This window comes from Strix aluco, chromosome 3 (genome assembly GCF_031877795.1).
Source record: "Strix aluco isolate bStrAlu1 chromosome 3, bStrAlu1.hap1, whole genome shotgun sequence".
NCBI classification, from domain to species: domain Eukaryota; kingdom Metazoa; phylum Chordata; class Aves; order Strigiformes; family Strigidae; genus Strix; species Strix aluco.
Window position 1 is genome coordinate 92,923,980 of NC_133933.1, and position 27,084 is coordinate 92,951,063.

Sequence of the window (27,084 nt, forward strand, 5' to 3'; positions counted from 1 at the left end):
TGTATAGTCCAGATCTTTTCATGCACAACTCTTGAATTTATGCAGAAACTGATGAAGTCTTGAAATTTAAGCATACTGAATATTTATGTAAATGCATCTTCTCCAAGTGTGCAGGTGCAGTGAATTTAAGAAGTGAGTGCATAGTGCGCTTTCCAGAAAAACAAAGCAGGTTTATTCAAAACACTGATCAGTTTAATACAGCAATAAACATGGAAACATGTTGATGCCAGAATTCCAGATGTGAATGATCTTAGAAAAATAATCATCATTTGCACTCATTTATGAGCAATCATTTCTTGATAAAGTGTCAGAAATGTAACTTGGCATTTAAGCCGATTTCTGATTTTATACTCATTAGCGTATGTCTTATAACTGCAATTTTTTTAAACACAGCCTCCCCATAGAAGAGACAGACATTTGAGTTAGGACCACAGTTAAGATAAAGCCAGGTTATGCTGTAAAAAGCCCCATTACTGAGCAACTTCCAAATGCTGCCACAGTGCTGCAGGAGTCAATGTGTGTATCTCACATTCTCTCTGCACACTGCTGATACAGAGTAATGGTCATGAGTCCTGTGATTTGGTCTTGGAAGAAGGTGTAAAACTGACCATATTTGTATGAAACATAATCATAGATTGTGTTCTCACTCTAGATACAGTCCCCAAGCTGGTCATATTAAATAGTGAAGTAGATATACTCAATCTGTTAAAATTAATCAAAATCGAATCAAGCTTTCATTGCATCCTTTATTAATGGAAAACATAAGTGAGATGCTGCATCTTCAAAACTAAAATGGAGAAGCTTTTAATTGCATGTAAATGGATCTCATGCTTTTAATGACACTGAGTTTAATCCAGCTCCTTGAGGCACTGGAGTAGGTATGATAAATATGACTGGAAGGAAAGTAGTATTATTAGATTGAAAGCTTTAACCCTGAGTAGAGATCAAAGAAAGGTATATACACCTATAATAAACTCATTTATAGAAGCTTGTTTACGTTACTGGAATCAGATTCTTAATCAACTCTATCTAAAGCAGGTAAAAGAATTCGACAAGTTAAAAGTATCCCTGTTTCAGTCAGTGGTTGTTTTATGAGGGAGTATTAATATTCACTGAAACTTTGCTTCTTGAGACCTCAAACTGAACTGCGGGTACCTGCTGATCCAAACTAAGAGAAGTCATGAATTCTGCCCACTCACTCTGCACAGTGCCAGGTTAAAGACAATTGCTTGTGCTGTTTACTGTTGACATGCAGAAACCTAAACACTCATTCATTTTAAGGTGTAAGAGAACTGTGATCTTTTTCCTTCATTATCATCATCTCTCCTCTTGCCTTCCTCCAAACAAAAACACTGAGAGCAAAACTCAAGTATGCAAGAATGTGACAGTGAATAATACAGAAATCAGGGTGAGACTTGCTTCAATAAGACTTCCAGAAGAAAACTTTATTCGACCTTCAACTGCTGGGTAAACTCTCTTCATTCTCTGGAGGTAACGGGAAACAACCTCAATATCAGGTTCACCTAAACAAACAAAAAAATTAGTATCCTCTGTAGCAGCCTAGCTCTTAACCAAAATTTAAAAACCTGTCTAAAAATTGCAGTTTTAGCTCAAATCTTAAAGCAAACTGTTTTCTAGTTTGCCATGCTGAATCAGAACACAGCAAGACAGTGTAGGGGTGTGGAGTTGTTTCTTGTGCACAGATAAAACAAGAATTCTCTTTGGACTGTCTGGCGCGCTTTTTGTTTTGTTTTGCATCTGTCACCGCTGTAACTTCCAGTCAGATTTAGGTAGATGGTCTTCCACCTGCTTGGGGTAGAGTGCCATAGATCTGGCAAAGCTACCGCTTGGACCTTTTCAAATTTAACTGGGGTTTTTTTTCAGGAAGAATTTCCAGTCTGTGTGCTGCTGCGTGCACACAAAGTATGATGTGGATTTTCTGCAGTGGAAGATCCTCTTCAGTCACTGTTGCCAACCATGTCATGAGCCCCTTCTGATTCAAGCTCTTACAATTCTAAAGTGCAACACTTCCATCTTAAAAGTAATCATAGTTTTTCCCCTCTGCTATACTGTAAAACTTTACCAGAACCTGTCAAGTTGTTCCCTTTCATTATTCCTAACAATTCCTCTCTATATGAATTTATTTCTGCATACAGATACGTACTGAAAACTACAGCCTCCCCAAATTTGCAACTTGCACGCTGAACCTAATTTAAAACGTAAATCCTACCTGTGAGAATCAATTTTAAATTGAAACAGCCTGTGGAACCAAAAAAATAGTCTGTAATGAAAGTCCAAAAAGGAAAAGTTTTTTGGTAAAAGCGTGCTTTTACCATCTAGAAGCCGAACATACAAAATTAAAGTTCTGCAAAATGTAGATGCTACTAGAAGATACTTTTTTTTTTTTAAATACAGCACTACATCCTCTCTGTGTTTTCAGAAGTAATGAATTTTAATCTCAACATTTTTTTCACGTTTCCCTTTGTCCTAAAAGATGTACATGTCAGTTGTATGAATGCAGCATTTCTAACAGTTTGCATGCAACTTTAGAGGATCTTAAGAGAGCATTGTGAAACACCTCCTTCCTACCTCTCCAGCGTGGTGTCTGTCGGCACCCTGCGTGCTGCTGCCCGCAGAACTCACAAGAGTCCTGCTGCTTCTGGAGGGGCAGAATAGTTCCCGCAGAGCAAGTCGGCATCTTTCCCCTCGCCCTCTTGCTCACCTGAGCTGCACATCCTTTAGTAGTAGAGGTGATGAGTCTGTCTTTGCAAATACTTCTGTACAGTGGCAATTTAAAGTCTAAAATAGCGCTTTTGATGTACTGTTTAGTAATGAGTCCAAGTGCAAGGCAGTACACGTAATATGTACTCTAGTGTGTATTTTGCTTTTTTTCTGGTTTATCATGATCTCAGAACTGCTCTCTTAGCAGTGCTGCATTGGTAAGGCTCAATTTCTCTTTGAAACTCTTGTGATTTAACTGAAAAAGAATATAGTTGCTGGCTACAACCAAAACTAGCACTCCAGAGCAGTCAGAGTAGAAGCAAATTTAATCTATCCAGTAAAAGCAAAAAGTCTGAGACTCGTACTACAGAAAGATCTTTTAACTTTTGGGAAATGTTGGTCTGCTATCCTGTCAGTACCCATACTTACCTTTACTGTATCCCAGATTTTTGTCCTTCAGCATATGATAGCCATCTCCTCCAAATAACATGTAGGATGGAAGAGTCACATTGTATATTTCATCCATCTGGAGTGGGACATAGGTTGGGACTCGGCAGGCTGTGCAAAGCACTTCTAAGCTAACAACTCTGCTTCCTGGGGCTCTGGAGAGATCATAGACCACGTGGATGCCTACAAAAATACATGTTTGAGTGCCACTTTATGTGGTGCCTATTGAACACAGAGGGTTAGAAGCAGCGTCCTCCATTATCTTCAGCCGACCCTTTACATTAGCTTCTCTGACTGAGAGGTTGTATCATTCTGAATTATATCAGTTAATGCCCTGTTTTCATTGCATACTACATAAGATGCAAGAAAATTCATGAGATTAGAGAATTGCTGAAGCACTGTCCCACCTCAGTTACTTATCTGATCATCTGTTCTCTTCACTACTCCACAGAAGGAACTTACCAGTCACAGGATCAGGATACTGCAAGATAAAAATACCCTCCCTTATTTCTGTAGTCATATGCTTTCTCATTCCCCTGGCTTGTTGGCTGAAATGACTTCTTTTAAAGCCAGCCAGCCACCCTAACTTAGCGGCTATTATGGATAATAGGTAGTGTCCTGAAAAAGAAAGCCAGGCCAGGGCTGAAAGTTGCGGTTTCTACTCACTAGGAGTAGGAGAAGTAACATTTCTAGTTGTGAGCTTTCTTCGGTCAAAGCCTGGGGAGAGTTAGGCCCCCAGAACAGCACTGCCAAGAATTTGCTGATCAGGAAGCTACTAAAGCTCGTCCAAAGCACAGACGCTCTTCCAACCCTGGCACTCTTCCTGCTCTGGATCTTCTGTCCTGAACCCTTTCCAGGGCTACTAGTTATCTTCTTTTCCTGTGAGAAGGCAGCAAGCAGAGGGACTGCTGCTGCTTTACCTTAGTGGTAGCTAAGAACGTGGTAACCTACTGGTGAAAGTGCAAGACATGGGTTGGGTCCTTGACCTGTGGGGGTTCCAGATTACATTGGGGGGTAGGGCCCCCATCACCAGCCTATATGTGGGGGCAGAGGCATGGAGGGGGGGAAATCCATCAGCCCCTGCCCTTGAAGTTTAGCTTTTCTGCTTAATAAACAATAAAATCTGTGCTGCATCACAGAGAGACCACGAATAAACATGACTGTAGCCTAGTACACATCTGGATAAATACATGGGAAGCTGCAATTCAAGAAATGCCCATGTTTTTAATAATAAACTGTTCATCCCTAAAATATTTAGAAATTCACTGCAGCCATTCCATAGCCCACTTGGATTAACTCTAAAACTGTCAGCAGTTATTAGGCAATGACACAAAATTATTTTGATAAACTGAACTTTGCAGTAACTGACAAAGATACCCAGTCTGGGGTTTCAGGTAGGCTGCCAGTGAAGAACTGAAAACTGGACTTTGTTGTAGCTATTACTGTGTTACAGCTACACTCAATTACATCTTCCTGTAGTTAACCGTAGTGTTAAACTGCTGCCTTTACAGGTTACTGGACCAACTGGGAAACCTGTCTCTGCTGAAGGGAACAGTGATGGCCTGTGTGCTGCAGTGGCTCAATTAAACATACGCAGGATAAAGAGTGTTACTTAGCTGGCACATGTGAGGAGCAGGGCTAGGATGTATGCCCGACTTGATTTCCATTCTTAAAGAGGCTTCCAGACCAACAGAAGGGATGGCTGGTTTGGAAAACTGAGAAGAGGAAGGAAGAAAACGTACCTCCAACCTGCAGCAGCTCTCCGCTTCCTCTTCCGTATCTGCGCACGCTGTGCTCAAAAGCTTCTTTCAGAGTGGAGCCTTTTACCCTTACCAAATCAAAACGACCTCCAAATGGCAAGACAGACAGCAAGTCTTCCACAGTAATGCTACCTGGGGGAATGAGACTTTATTTACTTTTTTTTAAAAAATTTACAGAATTATTTTAAGATCGTTTAACAGTATGTTTTTGACAATGAACATGGCAAATATAATTTAAGAAAATGAGGGCCAGTGGAGGTGACAATCACATATATTATCCCGGTCAAAGAACCTGCATCTTTATCATCCTGCAAGTATCAAGACCAATAAATCTGAGTTTGATGTAACTGCATTTATTGCTATTCCAATAACTCTACTAAAAGAGATTACAAACCACCAACCTAAGATGAAGAAACACAGCTATTTTTACTAAGGCAGTTTTTCCAGTTGCTTAAGATTTACTCACATAGTCCTACAGAAAGATCTAGCTAAGCTGAAAAAGGTATTTGTTTTCAGGTTTCATTTATCAGGAAAATAAAAACTGTAAAATCTTAGCACTCAGAAAAATCGAGAATTTACTTATTCTGCAGCGGACTACAGAAGGCTCCCATCGACCATACTGGATGGCCCTCTACAGCAGGAGGTGAAGAATATCCACTCTTTCTTTGTTCAAGGCAGCAAGGAGAGAGGGAAATTATAAAAAGCATTGTGTACAAACAATGCTAGTGACTTCTGATAATGTCAGCCTGAGTGCAGTTGTGCTCTAATGATGGATAACCATTTGAGAAAGTTTGAAGTCATTTCCAAACACTGTGCAAATCCCATCAAAACAAGCCCATTGTGTTCAGGCTTACATGATAACTTGATTCTTCCTTCTTGATAAAGTTGTCGTTCAGTTTGTAATTTTACATACCATTAGTGCTCTGTTCATCAATGGGTGACCGTATCCCACCTCCATTCAGGATGCACATTGAAACATGGTTCCATGACTTTTTATCCGGGCGTCTGACATTCTCATAAAGCTACCAAAGGACAATGTTTAAACTGATTTTTAATCTTCACTTAGTCTAGGCTCTGGAAATTTACACCCAATACAATCTGAGACTGAAACGAGACAAAGGTTTTGTATCTTCTTTGACATTACCTTCAGCCCCACTGTAAAATAATTATTAAAAAAACACAAGGCAAACCACATTAAAGTATTTTGCTCTTTTAAACTTTTAACAAGAAAAATATTTCCCTTCTTCTGTAATGAACTTTCCCATAGTGGGTATATGACACGACCAGAGCAGGTCAGCTAAGCAAAGGAAGGATGATTTTTTTTTATTCCAATGACTATGATAAAGACAAATGATTTCAGCATATTTGGACAACTGGGAAGTGAAGAGTACCTTAAATTTGGCTGTACATTAAAAACATGTAGGGGAATGTATAAATTAATCTAGCTCTTGTTGTAAATTGCAGGAAATTAATATTTTTCAGCTTCTCCAAGATTGGTTTTTAATATTTGGAATGGTCTTGGCAAACTAGAAGGATGTAGAAGAGTGGAGGAACAGGGAACAGGTATACTGGATCAAAAGACCCAAAAGTCTACTCTGCACAGCATCATGTCTCCAACAGTGGCAAGACTGACAAAATGTAAGGACAAGATAGTATTTGCTTGCAGCATCTTAAGTAGTAAAGAACATGGAGACTGGGTATTTACTCACTTGCATAACGATGATAAGCCTACAGTGTTAATCCTCAGAAATAACTGAGCAGAACAGAAAAAAGCTGAGAAAAGAAACAAGGATAATGGAAGGGATGGACTAGTTTTTGTACAGGAATGACTATAGTTATGACTTCAGTCTCACAGAGAAAAAGAAATACAAGAAGGACATGACAGAAGTCTATAAAATCAAGAAGGGCATGCAGAGGCTAGATATGAATCAGTGTCTTTTCTCATTTCAAGAATGATAAAAAATGTAAAAGAGATTCAGAGAGGGGTGACAAGGATGGTCAAAGACACAGAAAAGCTTCTGAACATAGAATGATGATGTGTGCTTGGACTGTCTGACCTGGTAGAGACAATGGGAGGAAAATATTTGAGAAGCCTGTAAAATCATGAGTGGTGTGAAGAGTGTTGGAGAGGGACCAAGTGTTCCAGTGCAAGGACTACTCCTTGGCCTCCAGCAGGCATCCAGCCAGCGGGCGCAGGCTGCACACACACAAAAGACCAAGGTCTTTGCAGGATGTGCACGTCAGTGGTGGAACACCCTGTCACTGGCTGTTGTGAAGGCTGAAGGCAGCCGAAGGGAGATGGGGCAAGTTCAGGGAAGAGAACTTCCAGTGGGAAGTAGCAAATACCAAGACACCACTTCTGGGTTGGGAAGTCCCTGAGCTGCAAGCTGGTGGGAGCCAGGGACAGATTTGAGTACTGCATCTCCATGGGCTTGTCCAGGAGTACGCTCTTTTCCTCACCATTCCCCTTGGTCACTCTTGGAGACAAGATGTTGGGATGGTCAGTCGTGTCCTCTGTTCCAGTTTGGCCAGCTCTCTGCTGTACCCCTATGCCAAGTGTTTGCAGCCTCAGACTTGCAGGTGTGTAAATGCTTTGTGGCTCCAGCTTAGTGATCAAAGTTATTGCCTATGGCCAGATCCATGAGATATTCTTAAGTTCGTAACTCATAATCAATGAATGGATTGTAACTCTCCACTCCTGAGAAGAGGCAGTTTAAAACAAGAGCTCACACAGTACTGTTAGCAATTTCAAAGCCTGACTTTGTGGCAATGCTGCCAGACATTTATGGCAATGCTCATTTTCTGGAAAGAGTCACATTTGTGAACATTTTTCCCTGGAGCACCCAAAGGAAATGGTGCCGCTGAGGGAGAGTAAAACAAAACCAGCTAATTTAAAAAATGGAAGCAACTTTTTGTAAAGAGACCTTCTGGTGCTACGTGACTGTTAAGCCCAATGATATCTGTCAGGATGCAGCAGGGGCTAGTGGCTCCCTCTGAGCTGGGTGCTGGGGGCTTTTACCTCTTCTGCACGCAGCTGTGTGTATGGCCTTTCCCCCTCCTTTGCTTCAGCTGGCACATTTTAGGCTCTTCAGAGGGACAATTCGTTTCAGTAATTCTGCAAAAAACTACCCAGAAGGTTTTTTCCTGGGCTAGTGCATTAAAAAAGGGTGACAGCAGAGCTCAGTGAGTAATGACAGGGCAGACGGTAAGTGCTGCGAGCAGGGGACCAGTAGCAGGGCGGGAGAGGGACAGGGGAGCCGAGTTCTCCTCCTTGCTTGAGGAATGGGCTGGGATTTTAGAGCAGATGGCTGTGTCTCTTAAAACTGCAGCTTCAGAGACAGCTGTGAACAAGCCATTCTCTGTATGCGGATATATGCAAAGAATAAACCGCTCCTTCCTCTATACAGCAAGATTCATTATAGCTTTGCTTCTGACAGATCATTCTAGGGACGCACCAGAAGTTATGGTGTTGGAAAGCAGCACAGAGCTTGTGTGCTGATAGTTTGGAGCCTGGGAGCATTTCATCTGATAGCTCTGGAGTAACATTTAGATGTGATTGTCACCTATGGTGGCCATGTCTTACCACAGCATCACAAAGCAAATTTCCCATGTTACACTCTTGGAAACGGCACGCTTGGTTTGTACCATTCAGGTAAACACTAGTTTTTCCAATCTCTTTAGAATAATTCCCCAGGTTTTTCCTCCATTTTTCCACTTCTTCTTTAATGTCCTCATCTATAAAGTAGTATAAAAGTGTAAAATAAGCATTGCACGTATCTCATATTAATGACATTTCAGTGAATACAAAGCTTGGGAAAAAACCCTGCTCTTCATGATTCTGAAATGTTACACTTTCCCTAAAGGCTCTTCAAGCAACATGACATCTACACTCACTTCAAACAAAGACTGTAAAGGGAGCAGGCAGGACAGGACAATCAAATGAACAAGCTATTCCTGTGCCACAGCAAGGTTATCTCCTCTGTAACACCTAAAAATATTTCTGCCCAGTCCTGTTCTAACCTTTGACCAATGGGGTTTCTAGCACCTCTCTTGACAGATGAGAAATTCTGTACAAGAATTTTTAATAGACAAGTGAGCTTGGTCTTAAATATTTGACATCATATCCTTTTTTTTCCCCTAATTATAGCTTCTTTCCATTTAATGTAGTGTTAAAAGGAATACTAGCTCAAATATCAATGTCAAGGGATGAACCCTTGATAGAAATTAATTCTCTATGCACATCTGTCTGCCAGGTACAAATCTAATTCTTTCAAAAAAGAAACAAAGATACTTGTATATACAGACAGATAATATCAGCTATTAATTTTAAGCAATTTGTCATGTAACTGTCAGCAACAGCAACATTTACAAAATGGGAATGCCTGTGTATCTGAATTTTTACTTTTACTGATATCAGAGAGAGAATGTAAAGCCTCTTTATATCATCTCATTACATTAATAGAACACTGAGAATAACATAGTAAATAAGAATATCTATGAACACATCATTTTTAAAGGATTTTTGAAATAAATACTCTGGTAGAACCTAGAAAGTCTGATAAAAGCTCAGAGCTTCATACAGCAAGCACTGGACAAGAAACAAAGACTAGAGAACCAGCCCTGGATAATACAGAAGTAGGTAAGAGAGCTCGGACAGAGTTACGAACAGAAAGCAACAGAGAGACTCTCTTCTTCCCAGTTCTTTAAATGTTTCAGAGCTGAAACACTGAACACACTCAGCATTGAAAACAAGAAGCTGTTGGGTTTGTATATTATATTTGCACATTGCCAGAGTACTCCAATTATTTTCTGGAACATTTCCACTCTATTGCCCTAAACTCTGTTCTGAAGAACCCAGCCTCTGGCAAATCAGTGTAAATTTGTCTTCATAATATTTTAAATCATAATTACAAGGCTAGCTAAAATGGGGTCTGCTAAATGGTGAGGTAGTGTATCACCTGAGTTCCTACAAAAAGACTTGTAGTGATTTTAAATAGACAAAAACATACACTGAATTTGTGTATATCCAAAGGCCACTGTTCAGAAAGAAAAGTAGATGCAAACGGGTACACCTGTAACACAGCCTGAACCCTATACAGAAGTGAACTGCAAGCTCAGGAAGAAAGCTCAATTCTTCTTTGACATTGTACTGTGTATTTAACATAGTAACACTTGAATTGTAGTAAAGTGCTGCAGGCAAGTGCAAATGTCTAGGCTACATACCTTCAGGAACACTGCTGTCCAGCAGAATGGGGTTTCCAACTGCTTCAACTACATTTCCTTTCTTGTCAAATGTAACATTTAAGTAACCAAGATATTTTCCATAAGCATAAGCTTGTACAACTGGCACCTTTCTCCCATCATCTGAGTCAACCATGAACGGATATGGGCCAGCTGGCTCTTCAGTAGAGGGTGGGGTGCCTGCATGAAACAAGCATGTAAAGCTGGTCTTCAGCTCATGTGACCTTCAAGGAATTATTAGAATGACACTTCAAATGTTTCTCAGCCTTTAAAAAACCAGATAGGATATTAAGCAGAAACAACAATGAAAGTACTGGACGACAAGCACACATTTGATTGTTCAGTTATGCGATTTCATAAGAGACAATGTTGTTTTCAGGACATGAGCTCTAATAACTGCCACAGTGTTTTTTAAATTGTGACAGCACTCTCCTCCATGACATCATGTCACAATAGCAACAAAGGAACTTTTCATTCCAATTATTTCAATCTAAACCTCTCAGTAATGCTCACATACCAGCCTCTGGCTGAAAAGTTTATTGTTAAACCTTCACACTACATTATTCTGTATCAGATAGAAAATGAGAATGTTAGTAAAACATACATAGGACTTCTTGATATGAAAAAGTCTGAACTATTTTTATTGATAATATGTAGTCAGAATACCTACAACAGGTTCTGTGAGTCTGTGCATACACCCAAATGATTTTTTTTACTATACCAAACTTAGCCTCCAAAATTTTAGAGAGGCTGCAAACTCTCTGCAAAAGCAAATTTCCTTAGCATTAGTTATGTGGTCATGTATTTAAAAGTCCTATCAACCTGCAAAGTTTGAAGGATGATTAGATGTAGGACTTGGAAACAGACAGATTAAAGGAAGGCATTTACAGAGAAAAGAGAGCTCAATTGACATAGGCTACCACAGCGTTCAGAAAACACGCAGGGGAGGAAAGTGGCAAAGAAAACTACACAGCACAGCTCTTGTCTCAAGGGTACCAGCCTTGTCCCTGTCTCCTTGACAGTATTATCTGAGTAGTATCACTCCCCGCTGATATTCCCATCAGTATTTCTATCCCCCCCATCAGCAAAGACCAGGACCGGGCAGCTCTGGGAGGCATTGCGTGCTGCGTGGCAGGCCCCACTGCAGCGCCACGCCAACGCCTGCTGCTTGCTCCTGTCCCAAAGCTGGTGGCATTTCCCATCCATGTGTTGGCGAGAGCTGGGGTGCCGGTGGGGCAGGGGCATGGGGGAGCAGGCGCAGAGGACATGGATCCGCAGGAAAGCAGGCTCTTCACTTCACTGCTCACAGAACAAACAGTTTCCCTCCATTTACCGCTCTTTACGTAATATGAAATCCTGGAATAAGCAGCATGACAAATGTTCCACACTAGAACGCCAATATGATTCACATTTACCTCTAATCCCCCCTCTTCTCCAGGGACTATGGCTGTAACAAACTACAAGTAGAACCAAATTTACCAGAGAACTGCTTTTTTCTACTTTTAGACTGGCCGACAGAGTTGGTTTCTTGTTGGTGCCTCTTCACCATTCGATGTTTATTTTGGGAAGAATTTAAGAACTCCTGTAGCTAATGAGAACCCTGCATGCAAAAGTGGCTTTGGGTTTTTTTGAACTGTAAAATGAATCCGTTTTGATCTCTTGCCCTGTGTAGTCCTCGAATAAACAGAGCATTAGCAAGAGAAAGCTATGCTTTCTAGTCATCATTTTAGTTTACATCAGCTGTGCATGATTAAGTGCTTGTCCAGAGCCTTATTCATTTCTTGCTTTCTGAAGCAATACTTATCATTATGACATTATTCCATTGTAACATAGATGTGTTCCTTCTGAAATGAAAAGACTTTTCAGTGCATCTTATCCCCAAAGAAAACAGCACTAGAATCAGTCAAAGTGTGAGATGCTGTTTCATTACAAATGCACAAACTCATACTGGGTAACGGAAGAACCTGTAACGCTTGCCTATTTTCTTACCTTGTTTTAGCCAACACACTACGTTCTCAGAACATCCTTTCTGATGTAAACCAGAAATTAAAAGCTCTAACCTAAAACTACTGTTACTGTTTGAATCAGTTCTACAAACCCAATACATAGACACCTACACAGACACTTAAAATTAGATGTTTACTCTGCAGTCAAATCACTTGCACAGATGTGGCTATTTCATTGTGAATGTTGGCTGATGGCTTTGACTCAGAAGGGAATGGTTCACACATGCATTCATGGTGCTCCTGGATGGATCAGCAAGTGCTTCTCAGCACTTGGAATAAAAATTATATACTCAGAACATATTCTGTCAAAAAATGTATCTTGACTAAATAAGTGGATACATATTTTTTGGTGTATCTCTCCTAGATATTTCTTCGTACTTTTTACTTTTCTCACCTCTCCAGTGTTAATAAAAAAGTAAGACAGACTTGTTTTATCAAAGCAGTACACCCCTTGGAAAAGGGATCAGAACCCACCCCCAGCTGAGGTCTTTAATGTGAAGGCTGTAGAGTCCCATCCCATGTGCTATCTCTGGCCTTGTGAATCCTGAACAGCTTCAAATAGGGAGAGATGGAACAGCTTGACCTAGTCTAGTCTGACAGTGGGGTACTCTCTGGGATGACAAGAGATGTGCACGTGAACTTCTACAGATATGAACTCAGATACCTCAACTCGTGGAGCACTTCAGATCACAATTCCAAATTGTGAACAGCGGCACCTCTTTGGACCACACCCATAATGCATTCTGACTACTATGGTTACTGTTTAGAGGCACAAACTCTATACAGCCATTGAACAACAAGCCTGTGCAAAAGAATCTGGATTCCACTGTGTAAACCCACAATGAATGCACACTTTGAATACTATGTGCATCCTTGACTTTCCCATCTTAAAATACCTTAATAAAACTGCTGAAAAAACTGCTGCAGCCAATGGGGAAAGGGCTGCACACAGATAAAAAACCAAGGTCCCTGCAGGAAGTGCAGGTCAGTGGTGGAATGCCCTGCCACCAGTTGTTGTGAAGGCAAAAGGCTGAAGGGGCTCAAGGGGAGATGGGGGAAGTTCAGGGAAGAGAAGTTCTGGTGGGAACTAGTAAATACCAAGACACTACTTTGGGCTTGGGAAGTCCCTGAGCTGCAAGCTGTTGGGAGAAGGGTCAGATCTGAGTACAGCATCTCTACAGGCTTGTCCGCTCTTCCCTCACCATTCTGCCTCAGTCACTCTTGGAGAAAAGACATTGGGATGGATGATCCTGCCATCTGTTCCAGTTTGGTCACCTCTCTGCTGCACCCCTAAGTGTTTGCAGCCCCTGACTTGCAGGTGTGTAAATGCTTTGCATAATAAATTGTCCCTGAGGCTAACTTCAAGAGATATTCTGAACTGCTTAATGTATAACTGTAGCATGCTATTTTTTTCTGTTTAACATGTGGAATAGTAAAAGGTGAAAGCCTGGATGAGACAAAAACAGGCATGAGAAAGTGAGAGGAGAAGAGTAGAAAGAGGAGAGGACAGTGTCAAACCTATAAGTGGTTAAGATCCTAGGGTACCTAGTTCTACCCCTGTGGCTGGGGCACAAGGGAAATTTTGCTGAAAATTACAGAGTTCCTGTTATACTCTCAACCAGTTAATGAAGTTTCTGCTAAATTTAATGAGCTACCTTTGATGGTTTTAAAATAAACAGCCTTTCTTTTGCTTGTGTCCTTACACACTGGCACAGGGAAGGCAGCAGCACTGGAGAAGCTGCTGATGGCAGGTTCTACCTAAAGTAGCATTGCTGTGGAAGAAAGCAGATCAACAGTGTTCATCTCTGGAATGATGTCTATCTCTAGGGGAAAGAAGAATAAAGTCAGAGGTTAAAAGAGGAAGTGAAAAAGACAGGAAACTTGGGAAAAGTTTTTTAATGACAGGGCTAATGGAGACTTATGAATACAGAATCAGATTCTATGGAAAATAAACATTGGTATCACTTTTGAAGTCTTAAATGATTGATTGTTTTTGTTAAGTCACATACAACGTTAAATGTAAACATCTTGTTTACATGTGTGAGCTTGAAACAGATACAATACGTTTGGCAGTAATTCACCAGAATTTCCTCTGTCCTACTTTGTATAGGTCACCTCGAACATCCACAGCATTAAGGAACAGTTCAGTGAGTTAGGGCACTTCTTGCTCACAGACTGTTTTAAATTCTTCCACGGAAGTTACGGACAGGTACCAGCTATGAATCCGGCCCAGTACAGCCAGCACTAAACTATATTTGTGAAAGTTCTCCCAGTTTAAAGAGAAACAGTTTCAGCTTTGTTTTAGAAGCAACATTTTAACAGGAAGTAAAATACCTGTATAGAGAAATGTGTTTGTATGTCCTCCAATTACAACATCCACTCCTTTCACTTTTTGGGCAATATTTTTGTCCACAGTAAAACCAGAATGTCCTAGTGCAATTATTTTGTTCACTCCCATAGCAGTAAGTTCATTCACTTGTACTTGCAATGCTTCAATTTCATCTTCAAAGACTATATCATCCCCTTAAAAAAAAAGAACAAACATGAATGTATTTACAAAGTACCTTAAATACTAGAGGTTTTTTTTAAAAATAGTTGATATTGGATACTATTTTGTAAAACTAATGGAACTTTGAGTGTCAGTGGCTTTCAAATGCCCTTAGTTGATTCAAGCTCCTGATCTTCTCCAGTCTCTCAGGAGCACCTGTGTGCTTAGATGAATACAGCATTCCTGCACTGAGTTGTATGTACTTGCCTATAGTAAACAAGTTGTAACTCCATAAAAAAATTCCAGTGACACCAATTGTGGGATCAAAAATTGAATGGCTTTTGTTATTTAACTAGAGAAAGGAAACTAAATATGTCAGTAAGTGTTTGAGTATAAAACTTGTATTGTACTATAAAGCTTTTTTTTCCCCAAATTATATTTCTTTGAGATCTTCTATCTTCTCCCGAGTTAAATCTTTCTCTTTTTACTCCATACTCATCTCGTTCTTTCCCCCTCTCTCCCACTGAGGATTTAAGCAGCACCTCCTTCAAAGTCCTGCACTAAACTCTGAATTGCCTTTTTACACAAATTATCTCACCTAATGTGAACCACTCTCAGTAATACCAATACAGCACAGCCCACAACTGAGCTACCATCCTGAAACAAGAACCTAAAGAACGGAAAGTTGGGTAGAAGAAACCTTTTCTGGACCACAATGTTGGGAAACTCACAATCTTTCTACAAGGTTTCTGTGCCCGCTGCAATTTTCTAACATGACAAACAGTTATGAAAGCACTAGACAAACATGCACTTTTATCCTGGACACAGTGTTTTGGGTTGCGCAAAAGGACTTCCTATGTAAGAGTCTAATTTCTTCCACAAAGTTTTAAGAATAGAGTTTAAGAAGAGTCAAGAAACTGTAATCCTAAACTTTCCAGTGAAGACAACCAAGTAACATTTCTACCAATTCCCCCTCTACCTAATTCCTCTCCTTCCTGAAGAGTTTTTTGATCAAACCATTTTGAAATACGCCTTTAAAGTCAAAAGATTTACATTATTTCATAACAAAGGGAGGAGTGAAACGAATTCACAATCCAGTGCAAAATGTCTCAGGAAATGAAAAGGAAGCTGCTACAATGGAAGAGATAAAAGAGGGTTACATAAATTGGTTCACCACCACACCCATTGAATAGTTCTGTTACTGCCAGAGGGAATCTCTGTACTGCACATTGCAGAGTGAATTGTGCAGTGCATCCCCACATTTTCTTCCAGTGGACCTCTTCTTAGAATCAGAGAGTCATAAGCTAATTGAGGTTGGAAGGGACCTCAGGGGGCCATCTAGTCCAAAATCCACTCAAAGCAGGAACTCAAAGCCAGCTGAGGATGCTCAGGGTCTTGTCCGAGCAAGCTGAAATTCTACAACCTCTCTGGGCAACCTGTTTCATGGTTTAACTGCTCTTACTGTAACAAATTTTTTCCTTACGTCCCACCATAATTTCCTGGGGTACTACTTAAGCCCATTGTTTCTTGTCATTTCTCTGCACCCCTCTGGGAAGAGTCTGTCCCTGTCTTTTCTATAAACCCCCTTAAGACAGTGGAAGAGTGCACTTAGTTCCCCCTTAGCCTTCCTTCTCCAGACTGAAGGAAGCCACCGGCTTTAGCCCCTCTTTGTACATCCTCATGCTTGACAGAAGCTTGGCCTGATGCAGAGCTACTGGCAAAAGGGGAAGTCTGAGAAAAACTCCTTGAGCGTAGGCCCCTCAGATGCTCGTCTTGCACCCATGGACCAGCTACACCAGCCATGCACACCACAGTGTGGAGACCAGTTCTGTAAAGAGAGCTGAGCCCTCTAAACGAAGAGCAAGAGTGAGCCACTGACTAGATGTGCTAGCACGCAGTGGCCTGCAGGCTAACTTCTCCCATGGTACGCAGCCAGGTGGCCCATGATAACCAAGCTCTCCCCACCAGCAACAGCTCTGCTACCTCTCTACGCCACTGCGGTCTACAATGCATCATATACTGAGGACATATTATTATTAACCTTCAATACATATTAAAACAAACCAACCTACTTGCATAATGAGGGGAAAAACAAGGCCTGTCCCATGCCAGTAAGTCTGTCTCTCTCCCAGGGCTGTGACGGCAGGGCACAGGCAGCCACCAGCGCTGGGGCAGGCAGCAGCACTACCAACCCAGCAACTGCCTGCTGCCCACCTCACCCTCAGAAAGGGATTCCTGCTTGGGGGCTGCAGGGCCTTCTTGCACCCCCTCTCTGTGACCTAGCCGTGGCATCTCACACAGCTTCATATCCTAGTCATCTCAGCACCTGATCTAATTGAGCTGAAATGGGCCAGCAGGATCAAAAGTTATACAGCAGGGGACTGCAAGAGCAATTGCACAGTGCTCATTTCTCTGAGAAACCAGGCAAAAAGCAATATATTGCTTAGCACTCAACTGCGCATTTTTCAAAACAATATAAATTGAAATAAAGTGCTGATTTAAAAGTTAGTTATTGCTCAGTATTTCACTTCTCTTTCAAGCCATTAAACTGATGTGACATCCTCTTCTCTTTTTAAATGGGGTAGAGTTTCAGATAAAACATCCAAACAGTGCTATAAATGAACAAGGAAAAAGAACTGGCTGCATGTTAAAAATATTACACAAGCTAGTGCGAATAAAGTGGAATAAATGGAATTTAAAATTCCATTTTAGAAAACTCTGCCAAGTTGATAGGTTTAGTAAACATTTCACTGCCTGCAGGGTTACAGAGTAAGCAGCTTTGGGTTTTCACCTTATACAAAAAGACAGTGGACAATATAAGATACATTATTTCACACCACTGAAAGTGTATGTAGCATCTCTTGGGCCTGTAAAGACATTGACTGTTTTGTGGGGTTTACATCATTGCAGAACTAACGCAAGTGAGCTGGTACCATCAAATACTAGAAAGATGGTCTTGGGATTATCAGCGCAAAGCAAATACATAGACAACTCTTGTCTATGTGCCAAGTTATAAACAACTCTTGCAGGATGTGCAAAAACTGGCTGGGCATTCAGCTGAGACAGCTGTATACAGCAAAATGGAGGAGAACTTTAGAAAAACTGCCAACTGGCTGTAATCTATAAATTGTGCTAAGAGTTCCCCATCCCTATGGTTTCCAAACAGTAACATTAACATACCTTCAGCAGAGATTAATTGTTCCTTCACAATGGAAACACTGAGATTTAAGGACTTTATACTGTATTCAAGTATGTTGATAGCTGTTTTAAGCAGACTATGAAAAGTACAAGTTGTAATTTCGTAATTATGTGGAAATTATTGAGATTTAACAATAGAAGAAATCACACTTACAAAAGATTTCCACAGAAAGCAGTTATGTAGGAATTCACGTTTCAGCATTTTCAAGCTTCCTTTTTGCCTTGAGAATGCCCTAAGAGTGTACAGCATGCCAAAGCAATTGCTGCAGAGTCTGAGTAAACTGAATCATCTGGAGGAAGTGTGCAGAGATAAGCAAGGTGCTGAATTTGAAATTCACAACATATCTTATTCATTGAACTAAGGAATTAGGTTGATAATTATTTTATTACCGACCCACCTCTACCATGATTTTATCAGTCTGAAGGATTGCTAGGTCACGAGTAATATATAGTCACTGAGTTATACTAACATAACCTGAATTCACATTTTCAAAGCTTCCAAATGTTCCTCCACACACTGAGAAGGCAAAGCAGAAAATTATAAAAACTCTGATCACTATAAATGTTGCTGTTAGAATTTGCCTTGCTTGTTGTCCAGTTACACTGTGGGATACACTTAGCTTAGGGCTGCTTCGGCTCCAGCTACGGAGCTAACAAGCTTTCCCTTTTAACACTGTTTTTTCTAGTTGCGGTCTCTGTTGTAATGACTCAGCATACCGAGGCATTCAATACGATGTCTAGATGTTATTGGAAATGTATTTAAATGCTTCAGAGAATCATTCCAACACTACCTGGGTTTTCCTCTAGTATATTTATTTGCAAGAAAGTTAATTTGATGACCTCACTGCACCAACACAGTTGTTTGGAAGATGAGCTGAGATCTATTTTATTAATCCTTAATGAAGAACAATTTTGGCTGGCTGTCCATTTTTCAAACTTAGCATGATGTCAGATGATATCTACCCTCATGCCCTCAAGCACAGGTGAAATTCTATTGCCTACACAAAATACAGATCAATTTTCTTTTTCATTGGGGGAAAAAAAGAAAGGACTCCAAAAACACATCACTGTAAAATAGAAGTGAGATACAGAAGTCTATTCTGACCTCAGATGTCCACTTCCTGATAGTTTAAACATACAGCATAGGAATTAAAAAGCACAGAAGGACCAGTTTTATATTCTAATACTTCCTCAAAGTATTGAATATTCCTTTTCCCAAGCAAGCTATGCATTACTTCTTTATTACTAAGCAATGGAAAGAGAAGTAATAATATGAAGTCCTTTTTCAATGTGGATAATGTTTTAAACTGGTGCTTAGGACATCCCTATTGCAAAAACCAGGGAAGAAAGTCTGATTTTGTCAGAGGGGGGCTGAGCTTTGAGCAGGCAGTGACTCAGATCTCCTACAGCTGATTTAAATGTGTTTCTCATTCCAGCAGACCATTTTATTTTGCTAAAAAAAAACAATTCAACAAACCAAAACCCCTTAAATGTTGGAAAAAATAGTCAGAAATTGAGAAGTCTTTTTCCTCATCAATTCTAATTTTACCCATGAATGAAGCAATTGTGGTAAAAGCTGAATGGGTGTTCCTTCTGTAGTCTAATTTCTGGAAATATTTGAGAGGCTAAAAACATCTTGGGCAACTTCTGCTTCAAAAACACATATGAAGCTCTCCTTGCTTTTACTAGGGCTTGAGCATGGAGGCATCCAAGAGCAAAATTTCAACACACAGAGAAATGTCTTGAACCCATTTCACTCTAGAGACAAACTGTATTCATGTTTTAACACTTGTTTAAATGGATAAATAACAATAAAATATAAAAGAATATAAATCTAAAAACCCAAACAACAATAAAAACCCCAAAGGCCCCCCAGCTCTCCTGCAATCTCAGTGACCTTCCTATATTCTTAGATAATTCAGTGATTCTAAATAATTCAGGTCTGTACGAAAATGGCTTTTAATGTTAACAAGCCTTCTCCAGTTTAAAAATCAGGCAGTTACAAAGTTGAATAATACAAGTAAATACTGATAAAACAACAAACTTCTCACTTTTCAGCTGAAAACATTTGTCTTTGGATTCAAACAAGTGGGCAAGTAATAAAATAGTAACAGAGGATATAAACTTATATACTAAAGAAAACATACCTGGCTGTGACAGAAAAGAGGTTTCCTTTGTAGTGTAGCCAACAATTCCTACTGATTCTGAGTCAAAATGTACTATTTTAAAAGGATTAACATATTTCATCATTTCGTTCGCTAATGGGGTTTTCCCCTTTATGTTTGCACTCAGGATTGTAAAATTAGCATTTTTAAGAAGAGGATCCAATAATCCGCTCACACCTTCATCAAACTCATGGTTCCCCAAAGCCTGTGAAAAGCAAGAAGAAAATATAAAACCCTACCTCCAATATTCAGTCTAAATACTCTCATAAATTATATATAAGGTACGTTTGAGAAAACAGTATCTATGTTCTAGGGAAGAAAACCCTATGTTGTCTAAACCAGTACATTCTTGTTTCTCATGGAAGACAGAAATGTTAATTTTTTTAGGTTTAGGTTTTTGCTTTCAGACTCTCTTATATTAAGATAGATGTGAAAGTTGAAATCCAAAACCTATCTAAATAGGTGTTTGTAATCAAATACCAGATTAAAACTCACTGGGTTTTTATCCTGTAACTGCAAGAAAGAGGATTAACAATAACCACAAAGGAAAACAGGTATTTTGTGTACGGAAAATACACTGTTTAAAAAAATACCAAAGAAAATGTTAAATGCCAATGGCAAAATTTGTTATCTTTAAATAAAACACGTTTTAAGAGCTTGTGCTTAGACTACAGTTTTTAAAAACATATTTAATTCACATTTAAGAGTTCTTGTGTAACAAGAAAGTATCTTTTTCTAGTCATCATCAATACCTAGTGGAAGCTCTAATGTTTATCAGCCAGTGAGAATCTCCACAGACAATCCACAGTAGGTTGTGCGCACCCGTAACACTGAAGTGCAAAGACCATCACACAAAATGAGCAGTCTGGTTCATTCATTAGCAAGGTAATACCAACAAGATGAGAATGTTTAGTTGTTCTAGGTTGCTTAAGCAAACAAAAATGGACTTACCTTAAAGGGCCATGAAACTTTCTCCTACCCGCCCCTTTTTCATGCTCAGCCTAAATTGCCACACGCCTGTGCCCACAAGTTTGGCAACAGCCAGCAAAACCTCTGTAGATGGCAACTTTGCAGAAGCACAGTATACGCAAGAACCTTGTAGCATATTTAGGTGTTAGTGAAGGAAAAGATATATCTGTAGAAACGTGGTAATAGTGTAACTTGGCACAAGTTTTCAGGTGGCAACTAAGTAAAGCATGAAAGGGGTGTTTAAGCCACCAGGCCAACTCTTCTGGACAAAAGCGTGCTCATAATTTCATTATGAAGATTAAGTGGGGAAAGTCACAGTCATCATCTAAAAAGACTTATATACCTCTCTGCTCTACTTAGATAAACAACCCCTATGTGTTTGTTCCAACTTTTATTCCCCAAACAGTTTATATTAACCCTGATCACGTTCCAACCCAAGCAGGACCCTGAAGCCACCACAGACATGGAAGCTCAGTACTTCAATCAACTGCTCGGCAGTGTCTTTCTTTTGTGGGAGACAAAGACTTCTGACTCCTCTGATTCCCACAGACAGGTACTCAATGGCCCTGTGGAAAAATCAGGATATCAGCAGTAACTTGCGTTTGCAACAAACTGCTCCTGCTGACACTAGTGAAAACACTACTCACACCCCAGGGAAGAAGCCAAATTGTCGGCATGCTGCTGCAGGACTTTTCCAAAAGAACTGAGAACTATCTTTAAGAAAATCCTGACTTGGGAAGACACAATGTACTCCAACTATATTCCATTTCTAACCATTTTCTAACTGCAATCTAATTTGCTGCAAAAGATTAACAAAAAAAAATTAAAAAAAGAATAACACGCTAAGGAAACTCATTTTGATGCTGACTGATGTTCTGAAGAGGCATCCACAGACTGGTAGAGCATCTCAAAATGGTAACAAACTATTTCCTTTCGGCTGATACATATGTCTTCTGTTCCTCCTAAATATGCAATTACCCCCCCCCCCCCAAAAAAAAAGGTTGCAATTCAAATAAGAATTTGAATTGGATGTAACTGCCATTAGCTTGTTGTGAAAACCCCCCCAACCAACCACTTATAAAACCTTGTTTCTCTTGGCTTTGTATCTTGCATTTGGATTACTTCATGTCCATTAGGATATAAGCTTTGATCAAAACTTTTCCCATGGTGTGGGTGGTTATAAAGTTTCTTGTTCATGAGAAATCACTGGTGGCTAATAATACAGTTTTATTTTTGATGCAGCTCCTCCTCTGAGGAGGAGGATGTGGACCGTTCGGGGTTCCTGTACTCTAGCTAACTACCCTAACATCAGAGTTTCCAGGACTCTCTACCTGTGCAATATCCCTTCACCAAATCTGAATTCATTGGCCAACATAAGCGTAAGTCACAAGGGGGAATATTCAGAAATATTCAGGCACACAGCATGTGATCATATAATCCTCCTTTTCACAAGAAACCAGGCTGAAAGTATTTCAAAATCAGGATAAAAATTAACAGAAGGATGCAATTTAAAAGTAAAACCAGAAGACTTCTATCACCCCTCCAATTACTGCCTCTGTGGTACTTGATTTGGATTTTGGTGTTAATTAACACCAAAAAGCAAGGCTAGTGCCAAGAAAATTTGGAGGGCAATACCTAGCGAGAAGATAAGCTTGAGGTGATAACAGGCATAAAAGAGAGAAAGGCAAACCTAAAAAAGGAAATTTGCCCCATTCGTGGAACAAACCTCTAATGCTGCAAGGCTGCCCTAAGTCCTTGTAAGGCTCCTGCCCCTATTCTGTAACAACTTCTATGACTCATGTTCCCTCCTTCATCCTGTTTGTAACCCTACTCTGGTATCTCACTTCTAACCATTTCAGTAATCCCCACCTCTTCTGTTAGGGATGTGACTTCCCAAATTTTGCTTTAAGAAACACTAGCTCACTCTTCTGCAGTGTGGCTCTTACCTTGCTCCCTGTGCCCCCCGCCCCCATCCTCACTGCATGGTCCCCATGGTCCATGGACAGAAGAATTGAAAAAGATGCTGCAGCACTGCCCAACACTCAGCATTTGTCCTCAGGCTCTTTGGTAGCAGGGAAGGGTCCTGAAGTCTCTGTAGTTTCTCAGTCTATCCTGTCCCCTTCTATCCACCGACAATATTCAAATTATAATATGCAGCACCTCCACAGAGAGCAAGTGGCTGACTACTTCACCTAGGGCATTAGCATCCAATACAAGCCTCTGGCTCTGGTGTGGAATTATTTTTTAATCTTATTCTGATGAAAAAGATCATGAGATCTCCTAAACAGTCTGCAGTTGCTTCCTACATAATGTGTTTCTAAAACTGAGCACTAGTTCAATACTGCTGATTTCGCCTGAAAGAATTTCTTCTTGTGATATGATCAGGAACTGTACAAGCTCCCATCCTGCCCATGAACCAGTCAAACCAGCAAACGCAAGGCTGAGAAACGACAGCCAGCTTTGGGAAGAAAGGTAGGAAAAACCACCTCAAGCTAATTCTGCACTGCAGAACCCCAAAGTGCTCCCCAGCTCTCAGTGGGGATGATTCCTGAATGCACACACTCCTACCTGTCACCAATGGGAAGAAAAACCCTGTTAATGTTAGTTTTACGATTAGGAAACAATTCATTAGGCCATGTGAACAAGGAGTTGTGTCCTTCACAGAGCTGTCTGTCTGGTATGAAGCGTGTTTAGCCTAGGAGAGTGCACTGGGGCATCACTTTCCCCTCTGTAGCTGTTCTAAGGCAGAGGGAAGAAACGGGTGAAGCCATTTTTACCTGGGAAAGGAAAGTGCAGTCCTTTCCAGAGAAGGCAAAAAAGATGAAGACAGAGGATGCGATATGCACAGATTTTCCCCTCAAGCTGTCAACTGGGATGAAATAAATATGCAGTCACTCTCAAACATAACTTTAATCTCTCTCCCTTCTGCGGTTGTATGCAAGCAAAATAAGCCACGACAATTCTTTATACATTAATAGGCTATTGTCCTGACACAAAAGATTTAAGGACATGGAGTGACATCCTCCAATCTCAGTCTCAAATTCTCAGCACACCCTTCTCTCAGCACTTGGACAACCAAAAGAGACAGAGTAAAGGTGCAGGACTGGCACCGTCTCAGAGAGCTCCAGCACAGATGCGCTGTTACAGTCCCTGGGCCACTTGCACACAGTCGCTTACACCACGTCATGACCACAGCTCTGGTGGGGCTGGACACGACCAGGGTGGGACTGACGAAAACTAAAAATCCTCACCCTTCAAAGCAGCACTGCCAACATGTGCCACCCGTCCCTTCCCGCAGGGCAGAAGCTGGCAGGGCAGAAGCTGGCAGGGCAGGCTGTGAGCCTCGGCCAGGGTTAACCCCTCCGTCGCAGGCCAGGCTCCTCGCCCGGCTTTTGCTGGGCTCGCTTCCATACCTCTGCTGACCCCACTCCAGCAGACTCCGTCCAGCCCCCGCCCGCCCCAAGCCCCTGCCTCTCCCAAGGGGAGCTCTGCCGCTGCCTGTCTTTTTCTCTGTGTGGCCTTGGCATCAGCTCCCGGTTTCGGGCTGCCCGTGGGGCTGCCAAGCTCTCGACTTCATTCGGCCGGGTGCCCGTCACCTAGCACAGGGCTTCTCTTCTCCTCGCTTACCTCCCGGCCGGCTTTGACCCCGATTTTAGCGTGGCCGGCGGCCTCCTCCGATGCAACGCTACGCGCTCAAGGAGGTGGCAATGCCGAAAACGGCAGCAGGGGAGGAAAGGGAGGCACAGCCCCAGCACCCAAGGGGGGGAAGCCCCCCACCGCGCTGCCCGCCGCCCCCCGGCCCGCTTTACCATGGCGTCGTAGCGCAGGAGGTTCATGAAGTGGACCGCCTCCCAGCCCTTGAAGCGGGAGAACCACACCGTGCCCTGGTACTGGTCCCCGGCGTCCAGCAGCAGCACGTTGCGGTGCGCGGCCCGCTCCGCCGCCACCCGCGCCGCCCGCCGCGCCACGCCGCCGAAGCAGCCCGCCGCCCGCTCCGCGCCCGCGCAGCTCCGCGTCCCCGCGCCCTGCGCCTCCACCCGCCCGTGCACGTCGTTGGTGTGCAGCAGGGTCAGCCGCAGCTCCGCCGCCGCGGCCAGCACCGCCGCCGCGCACAGCCACAGCGCGCCCGCCAGCCCCGCCATGCCGCGGGGGCTCCGCGCCGCTCCGCGGAACCAGGGAGAACGGGGTGGAGGGGGGATGGTGGTGGCGGCGGGAGCGGGAGGAGGGACGCGGGGAGCGGCGCGGCGGGGCGGGGAGCGGGCGAGCCGCCGGGGAACCCGCGCAGCCTGCGCGCCGCCCCGGGGAGCCTCCGGCCGCGACCCGCCCGCAGCAAAGGCGCTCGCTTGCCCGTGGGGCGCGGAAGCCGCAGGTGCTCCGCGTGTGCGGGGCGTGTGCGAGGGCGCGGGGCGGCCGCCGGGGACCTTTCCTCGCCGCGCCGGCTGCGCCGGGCGGCCGACACCCCTGCCGCCGCTCCTCGGGGCTCTGTGAGCCGCAGGCACCGTCCCGCGCCCGCGTACCTCCCCCGCGCCCAGCCCCCCCCGGGGTCCTTCACCGCGCCGCAGCTGCTGCCGGGCCGGAGCCGGGCTTTCAGCCGCGAGGTCAAACGAGATGAAAATTGAGCCAGCAGCCAAAGGACAAACTCCATTGCCTACAGAAGCCTTAGTGAATGTTTAGTACGCTGAAAGGAGTTTCCAAACCTTCCCATGAAAATGTTTGTTTTAGGGGTGCCACTCAACCTCTCTCCTCCTCTTTCTCCAACGACACTTAAAATAAAGAGTGCTATTTCAGCCCTAAAAAGAGCTATACTATTTAAGAGTTGATTTAATTATAGCTCTAGTGTTTTCAGCGTAGATTCGTGAACTGCTTTCAAGACTTTCCTTCCGTGGTTAAATGCTAAGCTTTTAGCTGTGGTTTGGCATATGCACGCTGAAGGGAAAACCCGCCAATGCCTTAAATAAACAGCTCTTTAGGGGTATGGCGTGGGGTGATCACCACTTTGGCAAATCCAACTGACTGGTGGCTCGCTAAATGCTTCTTTAAGTCGTGCGACCACCATGTAGGTCCACATCTTCTACTGCTATTAAGTGATGAAATTATCTGGAGAAAGAAATTGTTCACAGTTTGCTTCTGAAGTGCTGTAACTTCTGTATACTTTCTTGCAACTTTTGGACAATCGCATGTTGTAAGCAGCAACTGACCAGCTGATTTTCTTCTTAAAAACAGAAGCTTCCCCACCGTGTAGAGAAGTGATGTTTCTCACAGCATTACAGAGGCTCTACGTGTTGCTGCCTCCTTTCCTCCGGATGATGTCATGCCCTGGTTTCCTGGGGCACCCAAAGTCCGCGGGATGGAATCTGAACTCATTTGGTCTGTTTGTTTCCTCAGATGGCTGGAAAGTGAATGAACCTGTATTTTCTTCCATGATGGCTATGCTCCACTATCCCCGTGCTCCCATATGTGACTTGAATTAAAACAGCTGTGTGGTATCATTTCGATTCCCTTGGATGACTGCGCTGTGCACTGCCTACCCCATCCCGGGGGAATCCCTAAGTGGCATCTGGAGTTTAGCTTCCTCTCCTCCTTTCATATCCCCTTAGCTATGCCTCCTCCCTCTGCTGGCCTGTCCCGACAGCCTGGCTGGGATTCAGTTCAAAGCCAAGACACATTTAAGTGTCTGCAAGTAGATGCCTATGTGTGCTCAAGCTTGCTTAAATTTTCATTGTGGGCAATGGAAATCTCGTCAGGACAGTCACTGGCACTTAGGGAGTGATCCGGTCACCCTAAAGTAGACACACGGGCTGGGATTCATCACCTAAACAAAGGTGCCGGTGCTGTTCGGTGGTCTCTGGGTCTCCCTCTGGAAAGGGCAATCTTGTGTAGGTCTTGCGTTGTATCTGCCAGCCTCACGTGGCTGTCTTGGATGTCTGGATGTCTCTTTTTGGGCAACTGAGCGTCATGAGCCATGGCTGGTCTGCTGGATGACTAGATCTTCACTGACTTTAGGAGTTTAAACAGCTCATCACAAGTAGAAAGAAAACACCAGTCCTGAGTTCAGTCACACCCACTTCATCCTGATCCAGTGGTCCTCT

At 42.5% G+C, this 27,084-nt stretch overlaps 1 protein-coding gene across 2 annotated transcripts; it reads right to left on the reverse strand.

The window, feature by feature from the left end:
• Nucleotides 1-149: 149 nt before the first annotated feature.
• Nucleotides 150-25,149, reverse strand: NT5E (5'-nucleotidase ecto). 2 transcript variants are annotated; one of them, XM_074819628.1, is made up of 9 exons: nt 24,805-25,149; nt 20,009-20,231; nt 14,510-14,698; nt 10,152-10,349; nt 8,512-8,663; nt 5,842-5,950; nt 4,911-5,060; nt 3,151-3,351; nt 150-1,523 (listed from the first exon to the last, which is right to left on the reverse strand). In XM_074819628.1, the coding sequence occupies exons 1-9, from the start codon at nt 25,135-25,137 to the stop codon at nt 1,366-1,368; spliced, it is 1,713 nt and encodes a 570-aa protein (XP_074675729.1). In that variant the 5' UTR covers nt 25,138-25,149; the 3' UTR covers nt 150-1,365. The 2 variants fall into 2 exon arrangements, with proteins under 2 accessions (XP_074675729.1, XP_074675730.1); XM_074819629.1 differs by lacking the exon at nt 5,842-5,950 and having other exon boundaries at nt 8,574-8,663.
• Nucleotides 25,150-27,084: the final 1,935 nt, after the last annotated feature.

What these genes read in the sequence shown, in the direction of transcription:
- NT5E (XM_074819628.1), bottom strand. Translation starts at nt 25,137, where the DNA reads ATGGCGGGGCTGGCGGGCGCGCTGTGGCTGTGCGCGGCGGCGGTGCTG. An exon ending in CTCTTTTCTGTCACAGCCAG is followed by an intron (nt 14,699 to 20,008) that starts GTATGTTTTCTT and finishes TTTTTTTTTAAG; the next exon opens with GGGATGATATAGTCTTTGAA. An exon ending in AAACACATTTCTCTATACAG is followed by an intron (nt 10,350 to 14,509) that starts GTATTTTACTTC and finishes TGTTTCATGCAG; the next exon opens with GCACCCCACCCTCTACTGAA.